Raw genomic sequence first — 13,813 nt, forward strand, 5'->3', positions numbered from 1 at the left:
CTTTACTGCTCCTTCTTTCCACCATTCCCCATATCCAGTAAAACATCATTAAAAAAAAATTCTACCTCCTAAACTCTTTTCCAATCTGCCCACTTCTCTTTATCTCCACCGTTATTAGTCCGGACATCTCTCAGCTGCACTCCTTGCTTGGTAATACCATTTCTGTACCGTGGATTTATTCATCAAGTCATTCAGAAGTACTTACTAAGTGCAAACAATGTGCCAAGGAACTGTGCTATGGTCTGGAGACCTACCTGTGTGCCCAATACAGCCCCTTGCTGCATGAAACTCACAGTCTAGTGGGGGAGTCAGATCAGTAAATAGGCTATGACTGTCATGAATCCAAGTGTTACAACAGAAGTAGAAAGGGAGAGAAATGAGCAGATAGGAGGGACACGTGACCTAGCAGCAGCTATCACATTGTATTAGCATTATTGTTTTAAATTATGAAGTCCATACTTTACTCATATTTCCTTAGTTTTTAATTAATATCCTTTTTCTGTTTCAGGATTCCACCTAGGATACCAAGTTATATTTAGTCTTCGTCTCCTTAGGCTCCCCTGGGCTGTGACAGTTTCTTAGACTTCCCTTCTTTTTGATGACCCTGATAGTTTTAAGGAGTACAGGTCAGACATTTTGTAGGATGCCCCCACGGCAACGTTGTCTCATTTTTCTTTTTTCTCATAGTTAGACAGCGATTACAGGTTTGGGGGAGGAAGACCACAAGGGTAAAGTGCCATTCTCATCAAATCAAATCAAGGGTAGTAATATCAACATGACTTACTGTTGATGTTGACCTCGATCGCCTGGCTGAGGTAGTGTTTGTCAAGTTTCTCCTCTGCAAATTTACTTTCTCTCTTACTTTCCACATTGTATTCTTTGGAAGGAAGTCATTCTGCCAAGGCAACACTTAAGGAGTAGGGAGTTATACTCCACCTCCTTGAGGGTCGAGTAGCTACATAAATTATTTGGAGTTCTTCTGCATGAGAACCTTATCTTTTCTCCTCCATTTATTTATGAACTCAACCATTTATTTATATCAGTATGGACTCATGGATATTTGCTTTATACTTTGCATTAAACTCCAAAGTGACTTTATTTTGTTGCTCAAATTGTTCCAGCTTTAGCCATTGGGAGCTCTTTCTGTGGGCTTATGTGCCCCTCATAAACCCCCATCAATGTCGGTGCGTTTTGTTTTTTTTTTTGAGCACTTCCTTACTTTCTGGAAGTACAAGGTGTTGCAGGCTCATCTTGTATAATCCCTGCTCCAGGACTGGAACGAATCATTTCTCCAAGGACCCCTGGTTCCTTTCACTGAAGAATGGTATTAGAAACTGAGATCTGAGTGCTGGGTGTAAGCACTATTTTTTCCACATCTCTCTCTCTCCAGATACACTGTGAACTCTTTGCAGGCACGAACCTTATTCCGCTCTCTACCTCAGTGCCAACAGAGGGTCTGACAGGGTTGATGTTCAGGAAGTGCTGAACTAAACTGTAGGACACGAAACTAACTAAGACATAGAGGAGTTCGGGCCTTGGCTACTTAGCCAAGCAAAATGGAGGGAAGAAGGTCATTAGAATAATTAAGATACTCTTAAGGACTGGCATGTTCCTGATTGTATTTGTAATTGCATTTGCCCTCTAAGCATATTTATATTAATGATAGTAAGGCTGGCAAATACTGATTTGAGACCCAGTTTATGGTTTTAATTGGAAAAAAATCAAATCCAATCGGAATGCTTGATTTTTTTCTACTTACCTTCATCAAATAAGAGAATCCGGTAGATTCCAGGGACATCTTCAACCCTGGAACCACCATGACAGCTGCTGTAAATAAACTGTAAAGGGTCCCAACAGATTCCAGAATTGATTTGGCAGTCATACCAGACAAAGCATCTCTGTAGCAAAGACTGCTTAAATAGGGGTTTGAGTAAAAGTTTTGACATATTTACTTGCACTTTTTGCCTTCAGAATAAAATTTTTCCAGTGCCCTTAAATCTTTCTAGAATACAGAAGGGGTCACAACCCTTCCCTGAAACAACCTTCAATACTTTGGTAGCCAGTCTGTGGAAGTTTCAACTGAGCCAGATCAATCATGTTTTGTTTAGGAGAAGTCCATAGGCTATTTTTCCAAGAGAAATGTTATTTGCACAAAAGCACTTTGGAATGCATTCCATTCATTTATTATTGAATATCCCCTATGTGCCTGTGAGGGAAGTTGGAATTATCATTCTTCTCAAACCTCAGCTGGGGAAACCCAGACACATAGAAGGCTCGCCCAAGGTCACCAACAAGCCTGTGCTTGGACTAATATTAGATTAGATCATATGTGACTGTGTATGCAAAATAAATACCTACAAGAATAGTCTTGTTCTGAAAGTGGCAAAAAAAAAAAAAAATCAGCGTTACTGTCTTCTTCTAACTATGTTGCTCAGCGAGGCTGTTCTCAAACTTTGCACACTGGCCTTTAGAAAATAGAACAGCCCAACGCACCAAATTCAAACCTGATGGTTATTTTCTTGACCGCCAACAGTCAGGAAGGTCTCCTATATTGAGATGTAATTTCTTGCCATTTCATGCCATTTCCCAAGTGCACGTCAGCTCTTTTGAGAGTTTCTTTCTACTTTGTGGAAACATGCCAAACCTGAGAAAGAAAAACCACTGGACTACATTCCAATTTGTTCTAATCCCTTGTGTCTAAACGCGTATTGCAATTTGAGATACGTGAAGATTTCTCTTACAACTTCAGTGTTAAACTTATTGTCACCTTCTGGTTCGTTTTATATTCAAGCAATGCCCTTCAACTTAGCAAAGATCCCTTCATTCATGCTAGTTAAAATCACACAGATTGTTAAATGTGCAATTAATGCTTATAATTAATACTGGGCAACATTTTACCAGAAAGCAATTTGATAACCAATTTAATTTGCTTAAGGAATCAGTTATGCCAAAGTAGCAAGGCTGATCTTGTGCACTGGTATTTAGCAAGTGGCATCTCCCAAACAAAATCCAAATTACAAACCCTACCAGCGCCATTTTGATGACAATTGGCATTTGAAAGTGAACAAATTCAATTTTCTCCTTTGCAATTTCAGGTAATTTAGAACAGTTTTGACAAGTGTAATGCATAAACAAATTGAATACAAATACTCATTATGACTCATTTCAGAGTTACGTGCCCTTGTTAGTAAATGGTCAGTTTAAAGTTTATTATTTTTTTGGTGGGATAAAATAGAAACCATGAGGTCACATAAGAGGAAAATGGAAAAATCTTATTCAAGAAGGTCATCGTGGGCACTCTCTCTTAATACACACGTCAACTACATTCCTGGAAGCAGGAAGATTGCTGTGCTCCCTCTCTCTACCTGCAACTTGAAAACATCGAATCTATTTGAACTTACAGACTCACTTGTGATATCACCTAAGGAAAACATAAGCCTGAAAGTTTTGCTTTCCCATGAAGTACTGAACGGCCAGCTTTCACTTATCTTGTTTTCTTTTTGGTATATTTTGATCCTCCAGCAAATACCCACTTAGTGGAGCTCTCTCCTTTTGGAAGACACTTACCTGAGTTATAACTTCCAAGTTCATGTTCACATTATGCCTTTAACCTTACTTAAGAAGTTTCCCTGTTAGCGCATTATTAGGAGGTGGCGTCTTAGGCAAGAAGGGGCATTAGGTAGCCACCCACGTGATTTGCTTACCTATGTCTGGTATCTCTGTTTCTAGGGTGCACAAGGTATCCACGAGTGGCAAGTAAAAGCAAACAGAGAGTCATCAGTGTCATTCAACAAGCCAAACCTAACCAGACACACCTATTCAATTCCTAACTCAGCTTGTGGCTATTAGAGGGACTCCACAGGGATCACTTAGATGTGCAAGCCAATCCCTCTAGATGTGGACCCAATCTCTCCAGGCTGCTCCTCCTAAAATGGTGTCAAGGTGACTGAATATCCTGCTTGGTGGGTGGGCAAAGCTCTAAGGCAGTTTTTTCAAAAAGTTCACTCGGGACCGTTTTCATTGGAATCGGTTGGGTTCTTGCCACATATGCAGTTTCCTGGGGCTCTCCCCAGTCATATGAATCAGGATCTTGAAGTGGGAGTGGAATTCCCAGGAATTCCATCTTGAACAAACTCAGGTGGTGATTCTGATGCAGAATAAGGTTTAAGAACCACTAGGCTAGGTTTTGAAGACGCAGCCACTGCAAAGGGTCTGACTGTTCTAGGCTCTATTTTGTTTTTCTGTTTTTTTGAATTTTATTTTATTTATTTTTTAATACAGCAGGTTCTTATTAGTTATTTTGAAAGCCACTTTATCAAAATGCAAACTCTTTCATTATCAAGTCTTGCGTGCAACAGACATCCCAAACCCAACTTTAAGCCACTTATATGATTGCAGAGATAAGATAGGGACATGTCTTGTGAACATTAGCACATTATTTAGCAATATTAAACAATTTAACAAATTGAAAGTATAAAAGTTTTCTCTTCGACCATGATAGAATGTCCCTGGCATCAAAACTGCTGCCTCAAAATAGCTTCAATAAAACACCATTTACATCAAACTCCTAGGGCCTTGTGTTGTCCAGTTATCCATGCACCAAGGGGGCAACCGGGGTGGGCAAAACAGAACTATGTCAGAAGCAGCAGAATGCTTTGGGGAGCCCCTGATCTGTAAGCCTCTTGGCACAGGGCACTGCCTAGGCTATTTCACTCTGGGACCTGGTATGGGTCTTCTCACCCCGGGAGCGCAGTCCGTGGACAGGCCTGACTTTGGGTCAAATCTATCCAGAATTAAAAGGCTATAATCATCTGTGAAATATAGTCATTTAAATTTTAAAATCCTTTTAAACCTGGCCCTTATGTCATTTTGAAAAATATGAAGATAACAAATCTTTTTTCTAAACTAGAAAATGTTCTCATTCTTTGGAACATCAGGAAAGAAGAAAAGATACAAAATGATTTCTTTTGAAGTCATCTGCAACTACTGATTCAAGTCTTTTTAAAGAGAATCTTTCTGGGATTTTACTAGTTGGGTTATGGTGAGGATCCACTGACTTTTCTGTTTCATGGGGCCACCTCAAAAGGGTGGGTATCCCCTGGGTTGACACAAAAGATCAAAAGGTAAGGGTGGGGAGATGTGACTAGAAATCTGGCCCCAGACATTTGAACCTCTTTGAGTTTTTTTGTCTTCAGACACTTGCTTGTTTTCATGGTCTCTAAATTACAGGCTGAGTGTGCTTGAGGCTGGCTCTAATCACCGTTACAGGGTTGATCTTCCTGAAGGAAGCTGAGTTGTAAAAATACTAAAAGGATCTCATTAAAGCATGGTTTCATCTACCACAGAGTCTCATGGTACAGAACCATTTGTGTGGCTACAAAGGGTTCTGAAATTCTTAGGTGATGGCAAGGTGTGGGGAGGTGGATGGTCTGAGTTTCTTGCAGCTTCTTCTGATCCTGCCAATAATGTCACTGTGAATTTGGAAAGATGTCCCATATTATGCAGAACAGCTTCTCTCGTTAGCATCTCAGAGGGAGGAAGTGAAAATGACGGAATTTATTTCCAGTGTGTGACCTTGTTCCGTCCCAGAATTACTTTTAGCTAAAGATTTAGGATTGAGCCACCACCAAAGTCGGTCTGCTGTCTAGCTGGCAATGGACTGCATGCTGAGGTGTCAGCGTGTGAGCGCTTCACAAGTGCCTGGGCCCATCAGCGGGCATCACCACCTGGCAACTGACTGACTTGAAGCTTGCGGTGAGTTCGGAGAAAGGAGTGGAATGGCAAATCTTTTTAGAGCAAGAAATGCTCCTGATGGTAGGAACTTTAAGTAGATCTTTGATTTTGTTCAGGACCTACATGATTAAAAGGGTTGTCTGTTCTTTTTTAATTAAAAACTTTTTATTGAGATATAATTCACAAACCATAAAATTCACGCTTCTAAAAAGTGCAATCCAGCAGTTTCCAGTACATTCATAGAGTTGTGCAACCATCACTATCACTGAATTCCAGAGCATTTTCATCATCCCATGAGGAAACCCCGTGTCCATCAGCAGTCGTTCCCCATTTCCCCGGCTCCCCCAGCCCCAGGCAACCATTAATCTGCTTTCTGCCTCTATGGATTTGCTTATTCTGGACACTTCGTATGGACAGAATCATATAATACGTATCCTTTTGTGTCTGGTTTCTTTCACTTAGCATCATTTCTGACCTATTCTTTGTATATCCAGTGAGGTGGGGGATGGAGAAAAAAGGGACATGCCAACTTCGGAGGTGCTGTCTCGTGACCAGTCGTCATGAGAGTTTGCCTGGCCTGCTCTGTGTTGGTTGCAGCACTTTGCTTGTTCTTCATGCTGTTTTCAGCTTCTTCCCTCATACGTAGCCAGAAATATCTGAAGTCAAAGAACGAACTTCCCTGCCTGCTCATCGTCCCATGGTAGTCTTCCTTTGAAGACCGAGTTCCCACTCCTGCCACTCGTTGACTTCTTAGATCTTCCAACTTCAGCAAACCCTCATCTAAGACTGTCCTCATTCTCTGGCTCTGTCCCTTGGCCTTATCTCAACTTACCTGTCTTGTGTTTAGGGTCCTGCTTTCAGCTAGCAGTTCGTTTGAAAAGCAGTCTCACAAACGAATCCATGCCCAGGGATTAATGATGATTTTAGCTTGATGGGTCATTCTAACACAGGTTCCTGTGTTGGGGACTCTTGGAGAGGCAATGTCTCAACTCAGAGGAACACATTTCTTAGAGTGGAAATTGGGGCACTGTGGAAGGCCAGCGAAGATGTTTTGGGGTGACGTAAAGGGAGCCTTTGAGTGTCAATGCTAATACATGAGATTACACTGGGAAGGTAACCACCTATTTCATCTACGTGTAGTTTGTTTCTGTCTTTGTAGCTCCAGCGCTGCTGACAAGAGGAAGGTTCTTGGTCATTTCTCAGATACTTTCAGAGCCCTCACAGTCCACATTCCATATGCCCCTCAGCATGCTAACTGCCCCTAAATGGGTGCTATTCCAGTTCTACTCAATACCTAGTCAATGACAGGAGTTCAGTCCTGAGAACAATGTAGGAAATATTCACCAGTCACTGTAAAAGAAACAGTAACATCTCAAGAGAAATTTTCATGTCACATTGACATTTGTCAAGTCCAAATTACTCAAGGTACCAAGAAGCATCTGCCAGGCTCTTATTGTTTTTTCTTTCTTTCATTTTTAATGAAAGGACAAAATAAATATCTGGAGAATAACAGCATCTTGAAGAATAACAGCATGAGGTTTTTATAAAGAATAAGTCATTTCCAGTTATGCTTAATAAGTTTTCTAATAGATTCATGAAATTAGAAGATGAGAGGGGAGCAAGAGGATATTCATATTTAAATTCTTGCAAAGCACTTGACATGGTGTCTCCTGTTTTTACTTACATAACTATCCATGTAAGTTTTAGAAAACTGAAAAATGACCCTGAGGCCATAATCAAAGGAAGAGGAAACAGAGCCATTAATTGATGAGAAATAGTTGAGGGACTTGGGGATGTAGAGAATGAAGAAGAGAAAGCTCAGGAACCTATGGTAATCTGTCTTTACACTTGTGAAAGTTTCTCAGGTAAACGAGGGAAGTGGCTTCTGTGCTTCAGATGTTAACATTTGCCACTACTGAATGGATGTTTCATGAAGACAATGTAAGGAAGAATTTTCAACAGAGCATTCCAAAGATGCAGTGGACTGTCTAGAGAGATACGTAAGTTTTCTGTTATTGAAAAGGATCAAACAAAGTAGAGATGATCAACCGTCAGGGATGCAGTGGGCACTACGTTGTACCAGATACCTCCATGGACTCTTTCTATCGCTAAGCTCACAAATCTGTGATATCACTTTTGTGTTACTGAAATATGTGTGTGTGTTTAAAATTTTAACACGAGAAGCAAGTCACTAGGGATACCTAGGCCTAAACTATCTCATATGGAAATAAATCTATCTTAAAAAAAAACTTCACAGAATGTATTTTTGAGACTCCCTCGGGTTTAATTGCATGATCTTATAAGCTTCCCTTCTTTATTATTTTATCTCAGTTTCTCATTGGAAGGAAGCACTAAGATGTATATGTGCAGATGACATCTGCAGTAAACAGGCAAAGGGATACTATATACTTAAATAACAAGAAATAATATTGTTGCTCTTGGCATGTTGCTAATAATAATCACATAACTGACTTTTCCTTACCCTCCCCATTCAGCCAATGGTGGATCAGCTTGAGGAAATAAATGATCATCCAACAATGAAAATGAAATTATTTTTGAGGTCAGATGAAAGAAACTCAATTGGGGACAGTCTGGATCGGTAGAGCTGAGAGGAAAAATCTATAGTCTTCTAATCTTTGAAATGTCAAGGGGCATCTGGAATTGTTCAATGTGGCCCAAAATGGAACAAGAGGATGAAAGAGAAGGAAATCTAGAAGGGCATCCAGTAGGAGCAAGCTTTATGTCCTCTCAAAATGTCATCAAACTCTGGGCTGAGAAGTATACATCTGTGGATCTTAAAACAAGTTAAACCGTATAAGACATGTAAGAGGATGCTCAAATATTAACGTGAAGCCAACTTTATAGATAGAAAAGTAGAAAACAGAGTAGTTAAGTTATATAATGAATAACCTGACAGAGAGTGAAGATCTAGAATGTTCTGTATCCCTTTCTGTAACAACTTGTTGACGATATTGCTCTTTCATTCACAGCTTTAAATGCAACTAATAACATAATGACTATATATAGTCTGTGTTTCCAAGGAAACAGATGACTCAACCAAATAAAATGACTAATATGGACTGGAGGGGGGGCAATTAAATTAACTGATTTTAACATCAACCAAAAACTGGTACAAAATGAAGTTTCTGTCTATCTACAGTAGAATTCAATGAACATTATGGTTGTTAAGCTAGCAAAGCCCCTTATATCAACTTATTTCTCCCCAGGAAGTTTAAGCCTGGAAAAGTTACAAAGCAAATATAAAAATTCACCAATTGTATGTGAAAGATGCAATGTGTACAGTATAGGCTACCGATCAGGATAGATACTTTTTTTAAAAAAGTGAATCTAATAAGAGCTATATTAGTTTCTGAGTAAACATGACAGATGATGTTTGCTGTCACAGACTGGGTGGATGGTATCGACTGCAGTCAAATAGGGAGTTACCTGTTAATTAGGTCAAAATGATCATATATATATATATTCAATCAGCTTATTTCTCCGATGGCCAGTCAGAGGAGTGTCGGAGTAGAGAAGGAAGAACTATTTTTTTCTTCTTGAATCTAATGCAGGGAATCTTAACCATGAGTCTATGAAAGGGCTTCATCCACAGGAGGGGGGGAATGTGGGGAGAGGGAAAATATGTGACCCCTGAATTTTTTGTGAATGTTTTTTTCTGGGGAGAAGGCACATAACATACAATAGATTCTCAAAAAAATCTGAGAATTTTAAAAAAGAATGTTAGGGGGCTTCCCTGGTGGCGCAGTGGTTGAGAGTTGGCCTGCCGATGCAGGGGACACGGGTTCGTGCCCCGGTCCGGGAAGATCCCACATGCTGCGGAGCGGCTGGGCCCGTGAGCCATGGCCGCTGAGCCTGTGCGTCCGGAGCCTGTGCTCCGCAACGGGAGAGGCCACAACAGTGAGAGGCCCGCGTACAGAAAAAAAGAATGTTAGGAAGAATTGCTCTACAGGAAGTCAGCTCAGAAGAGCCAGCTAGGGAGACTCAGGCTAAGTGAGAGCCTGGGTGTGTGAGCTCATGATGTGCACTCGCCTATGCATTTGAAGAGCTGTGACAGTGAGAGAGAGCAGTGTTTTGGAGTAAGAAGGAATAGAGGGATTGGAAAATACTTCACGCCATCAGAAATGAATTTTCCTTTATACTGAGAAAATCACTGCAATTAGGGTCCAAGTTATTCTACTTTAGTCTTCAAATGACTTTGTGTTGAAGGTCATAAGGTACTTTGGACTAAAATTCAAATTTGTGAACTGTTAAGGATCCTTGACGAGGGAGAATCTCCTTGATGAATGACAATTGCTCCACCTTAGGTAAATTTGCATTTAAATTACAACGGAAAGGACTAAATTTAGCTGGGTTTTCTTTTTTGTTTTTATAGATAATCCTATGGTTTCTTCCTCTGAGGAGTTAGCTATATAGGGGCTAGCTATATAGGTTTTATAGGGTTGGCTATATAGGGTCAGCAAGACAAGGTCTCTGTCTACCCGATGGCCAAGATCTGTATGCCTGGAAATATTCAGATGGTGAATGAATTGTTCAGTGCTCCACCCATGTTCGGCATCAGGTGGACAGAACTTCCCTAGGATTTTGAAAACAACATAGAATGTTGTATAAAACATTTGCAAATCCAGGCATACAGCCATCTTGGCCTTCCTTATTGACTTTCCAGTAAGTAGGTGCCCAAAGGGATATAGTGCTTGTAATGACAAATCCCGGTGAGGTATGACGTCCCGAGGTACGTGAACATTTGATTAGGGCAGGGTGCTATGAATTAGTACCTCTCTAGACTCTGTAGATGTGCTTTATCTTTATAAAATCTTAATTTTACAATCTATTTTTTTATCAGTCAAGGGATTTAACAGCTTTGTTCTCTATGACAGCGTTTGCAATTATAATTAAGAAATGTATTAAAACTGGAGTGAATTAATGTGAAAAATGGATGGGGGCTTGGGACTAGAAGATATCCCCAGCTAGCTATGAAAGACTATCTCAGTCTGAGAAACGGGAGGTAGATTCCAAAGCAAAGCACGAGAATCTGAAAAATTTCGAGGACTGTCCTTATGTATTCAAATTTCCACGTTTGTGTCAACATGAGTATTAAATGAAAATGACCCAAGATTTTGCATGTGCTTTCACTGGTCTTGACTGTGCTCCATACATACAAGTTGTTCCATCATTGTCTCTATCCTCCCAGTCACTACTTTTCAGGTCAATGAGGTGATGAATGAGGCAAGAACCGTTTTGTGGAATAGTTTATAGAGTGGCGCCAAAGTCTTCTGGAACATAGGGAAATTTTCAGCCTAATGCCCTGAAGGCATGTGTCAGGGATAAAGCTGTGATAACCAATGAGAAGAAAGGCTCTACCAGTTTACCCAGGGAAAGGGAAACAGGTCTGTTTATCTCTACTGGGATGAGAGAGGATGTTTTCCTTTTCTAGGACTCCAGGGGACATATATTTGTGTCTTATATCCTTAGAAAGGGAGAAATAAAGCTAATTAAGCCATGGTCTATTTACTTGCTATCTTTGTGTAACTTCAAAATATGAAATACCAAAAGGTATGAATTCCTTTCAAAAGGTGTCAAAATACTTTGTACTCTCAAGAAAATTCCTAAAACAGAGGGAGAAAGCCTAAAGATGAATGCTTTAATTATTTTTTCCAATGGATTAGAGCTTTTAAGGATAAAAAAGTAATCCTTCCTCAAAATGCCACACAAACACTGACGGCCATTTTCCTTTTGATGAACTGATCGCTTCAAAAGACTGGACCTGGAGAACTTAGAAAATTTAGCCTTTTGGATTTGACAACACCTCTACCTGCTAGAATGATTACTAGATATTTCTGGTCAGTCTTCATAGTGGCCAGAACAGGGGTTGAGTGACTTACCTGAGCACTCAGAAGTACTGAGATCCACGTCAGTGACAGGAATGCACCCAGGGAAGGCCACACATACAGCGATGTCAACACTTCCTGGTTCTCCAAAGCAGTGCTCAAAGGTTTCTTCAAGTACGAGTAGCCATGGTGACCTATGTCTGTGCCCCTATTCCTGCATCTTAGCTCAGTACTACAATATGGGCAACTGCATTTTCTGCTCCTTCTGGCAATGCCTTGTCTCTTCCTGTTTTCTCATTCTTGCTTTTTCCTTATCCACTAAGCAAACACAGAGATTAGAGGAGACTTACCTTAATTCCAAAATACTAACGGAGTTTCCCGAGGGAAATATTCGCCTTACAAAATTGAAGTCACCAACATACACACTACCATCAGGGCCAGAAGCTAAGGCAACGGGAGCAAAGAGTTTGTTGTTGTGGGCGAGGCCATTGCAGTTGGTGCAGGCAACACTCCGTTGGTGTCCATTACCCATTATGGTTGATATGACTGGAGGCTGCTGGGAAATGAACATATTTTCTCCATTCCCTTTATGTATGATTCCTAGATCGAAGGGAAAAAAAAAAGAATTAGAAAAATTACCACACAGTATTCTCAGTGATATTTTAATTTCTCATTGTTCAAAGCAGGAAGGAGCGTTGGCCTGCTATAAAAGAACTTGAGAGTGAAGCGCATTGCCCCAGGTTTTATTTAACTGCACAGCTACAACAAATGGCAGCATAACACTTTGCCTCAGTTTGCCCATCTGTGAAATGGAGTAATATACCCAGTCCCTTTAATGTTGATTCTAAATGCCTCAATGAAGCATTTAATGACTAACTTTTAATGATCTCCTGTTCACTTTGGGCTCTGTGAATCATCCGTGGCTGATTTTTCATCTCTGGCTGGCTTTCTTCTGATGCCTGGTGCACACCTGTCTGACTTCAAACCACCCGCACTATGCAACGGGTTCGTGAAAAGGGAGTATCAGTCAATTTTAATATTAACCTTAGTAAAACACAATCAGGAAGGTAATCTACTTCTGTGAAAAGAAAAGAAATCATATTGCTAGAATGCACTTCAAAGATATAAGAAAAGGACTTGATTTTTCCACTCTTTTGGACCATATCTCACTATCATCAGTGCAGGAAATAGAGATACTGACTTAGGAGAATGCGCAGTCATTTTCTTTGGGCAATCTCATCCATTCTCACGGCTTTAACTCCCATCTCTCTATGCTGAAACTTTCTCCTGTCTAGTCTAGAGTTTTTACCTGACATGCAATTTCCTAGTAGATCTCTTTACTTGGATGCCTCACAGGTACCTCAAACTCAACAAATTGAAAACTGAACTCGTTATTTTTATTTTATTTTATTTTTCTGCCCTCCCCTACCAAACCCTCCTCCTCCTTCTGTGTTCCCCACTGATCTTCCGAGGTATCACTAGGCGTGTATTTACCCAAGTTGGGAATGTGGGCACCACTGTGGCTCTTCTTTTCCTCACTCTCTAAACCTAATTAATTACTAAACCCCCATTGAGTCTATCTCCTAAAATATGTTGAACCAGTTTCATGGTCTCTGTTTCTACCACGACTGCTTTCGTTCAGTTTGTCTTAAGTTCTGGGTCTCCTGGTCTCCATGCATACCCATCTCCAAACCACTGTCCACACTCCTGCCATAGAGATTATTTCAATCTGTGGCTTAAAACCTTTTAATAGTTCCATACCCTCTGTGGAGTAAGGGGTCCATTTTTTATTATTAAGGAATACAAAGTCCTTCATGATTTGGTGCTTGCCTCTTTCTTCAGCCTTCTGTCTCATTGCCCTCTCATGTGTATCCCGAGCTTCAGCTACAGCAAACTGTTTACAAGTATTTTCACATGCTTCCATTCCTCTCTTTTTAAAAAAATTTATTTATTTATTTATTTATGGCTGTGTCGGGTCTTTGTTGTGGCACGTGGGCTTCTCTCTAGTTGCCGTTCAGCATGTGGGATCTTAGTTCCTCGACCAGGGATCGATCCCATGTCCCCTGCACTGGAAGGTAGATTCTTAACCGCTGGACCACCAGGGAAGTCCTTCCTCTCTGCTTTTGTACTTCACTAGTCCCTCTATCCTGAATGCCTTCCTCATCTTGTTTGTTTGGGAAACTCTTACCTATCCTCCAAAGCTCAGCTCAGTTCTTCCCCAATGCTCTATCCAG

General features: G+C 40.5%; 1 protein-coding gene across 3 annotated transcripts in view; it reads right to left on the reverse strand.

Moving 5' to 3' along the window:
- Positions 1-13,813, reverse strand: part of TENM1 (teneurin transmembrane protein 1) — a 569,984-nt gene that overhangs the window by 102,068 nt on the left and 454,103 nt on the right. For 2 of the 3 annotated variants that reach the window (XM_029240586.1, XM_029240585.1), the window contains exons 20-21: positions 11,930-12,179; positions 3,705-3,725 (exon numbers count right to left, since the gene is read on the reverse strand). In XM_029240586.1, coding sequence (XP_029096419.1) covers positions 3,705-3,725; positions 11,930-12,179 — 271 coding nt within the window. The remainder of the gene's footprint in view (positions 1-3,704; positions 3,726-11,929; positions 12,180-13,813) is intronic. The other variant, XM_029240587.1, reaches the window with a different exon arrangement.

This window comes from Monodon monoceros, unplaced genomic scaffold (genome assembly GCF_005190385.1).
Source record: "Monodon monoceros isolate NGI ecotype Baffin Bay Population unplaced genomic scaffold, NGI_Narwhal_1 Super_Scaffold_22, whole genome shotgun sequence".
NCBI lineage: Eukaryota > Metazoa > Chordata > Mammalia > Artiodactyla > Monodontidae > Monodon > Monodon monoceros.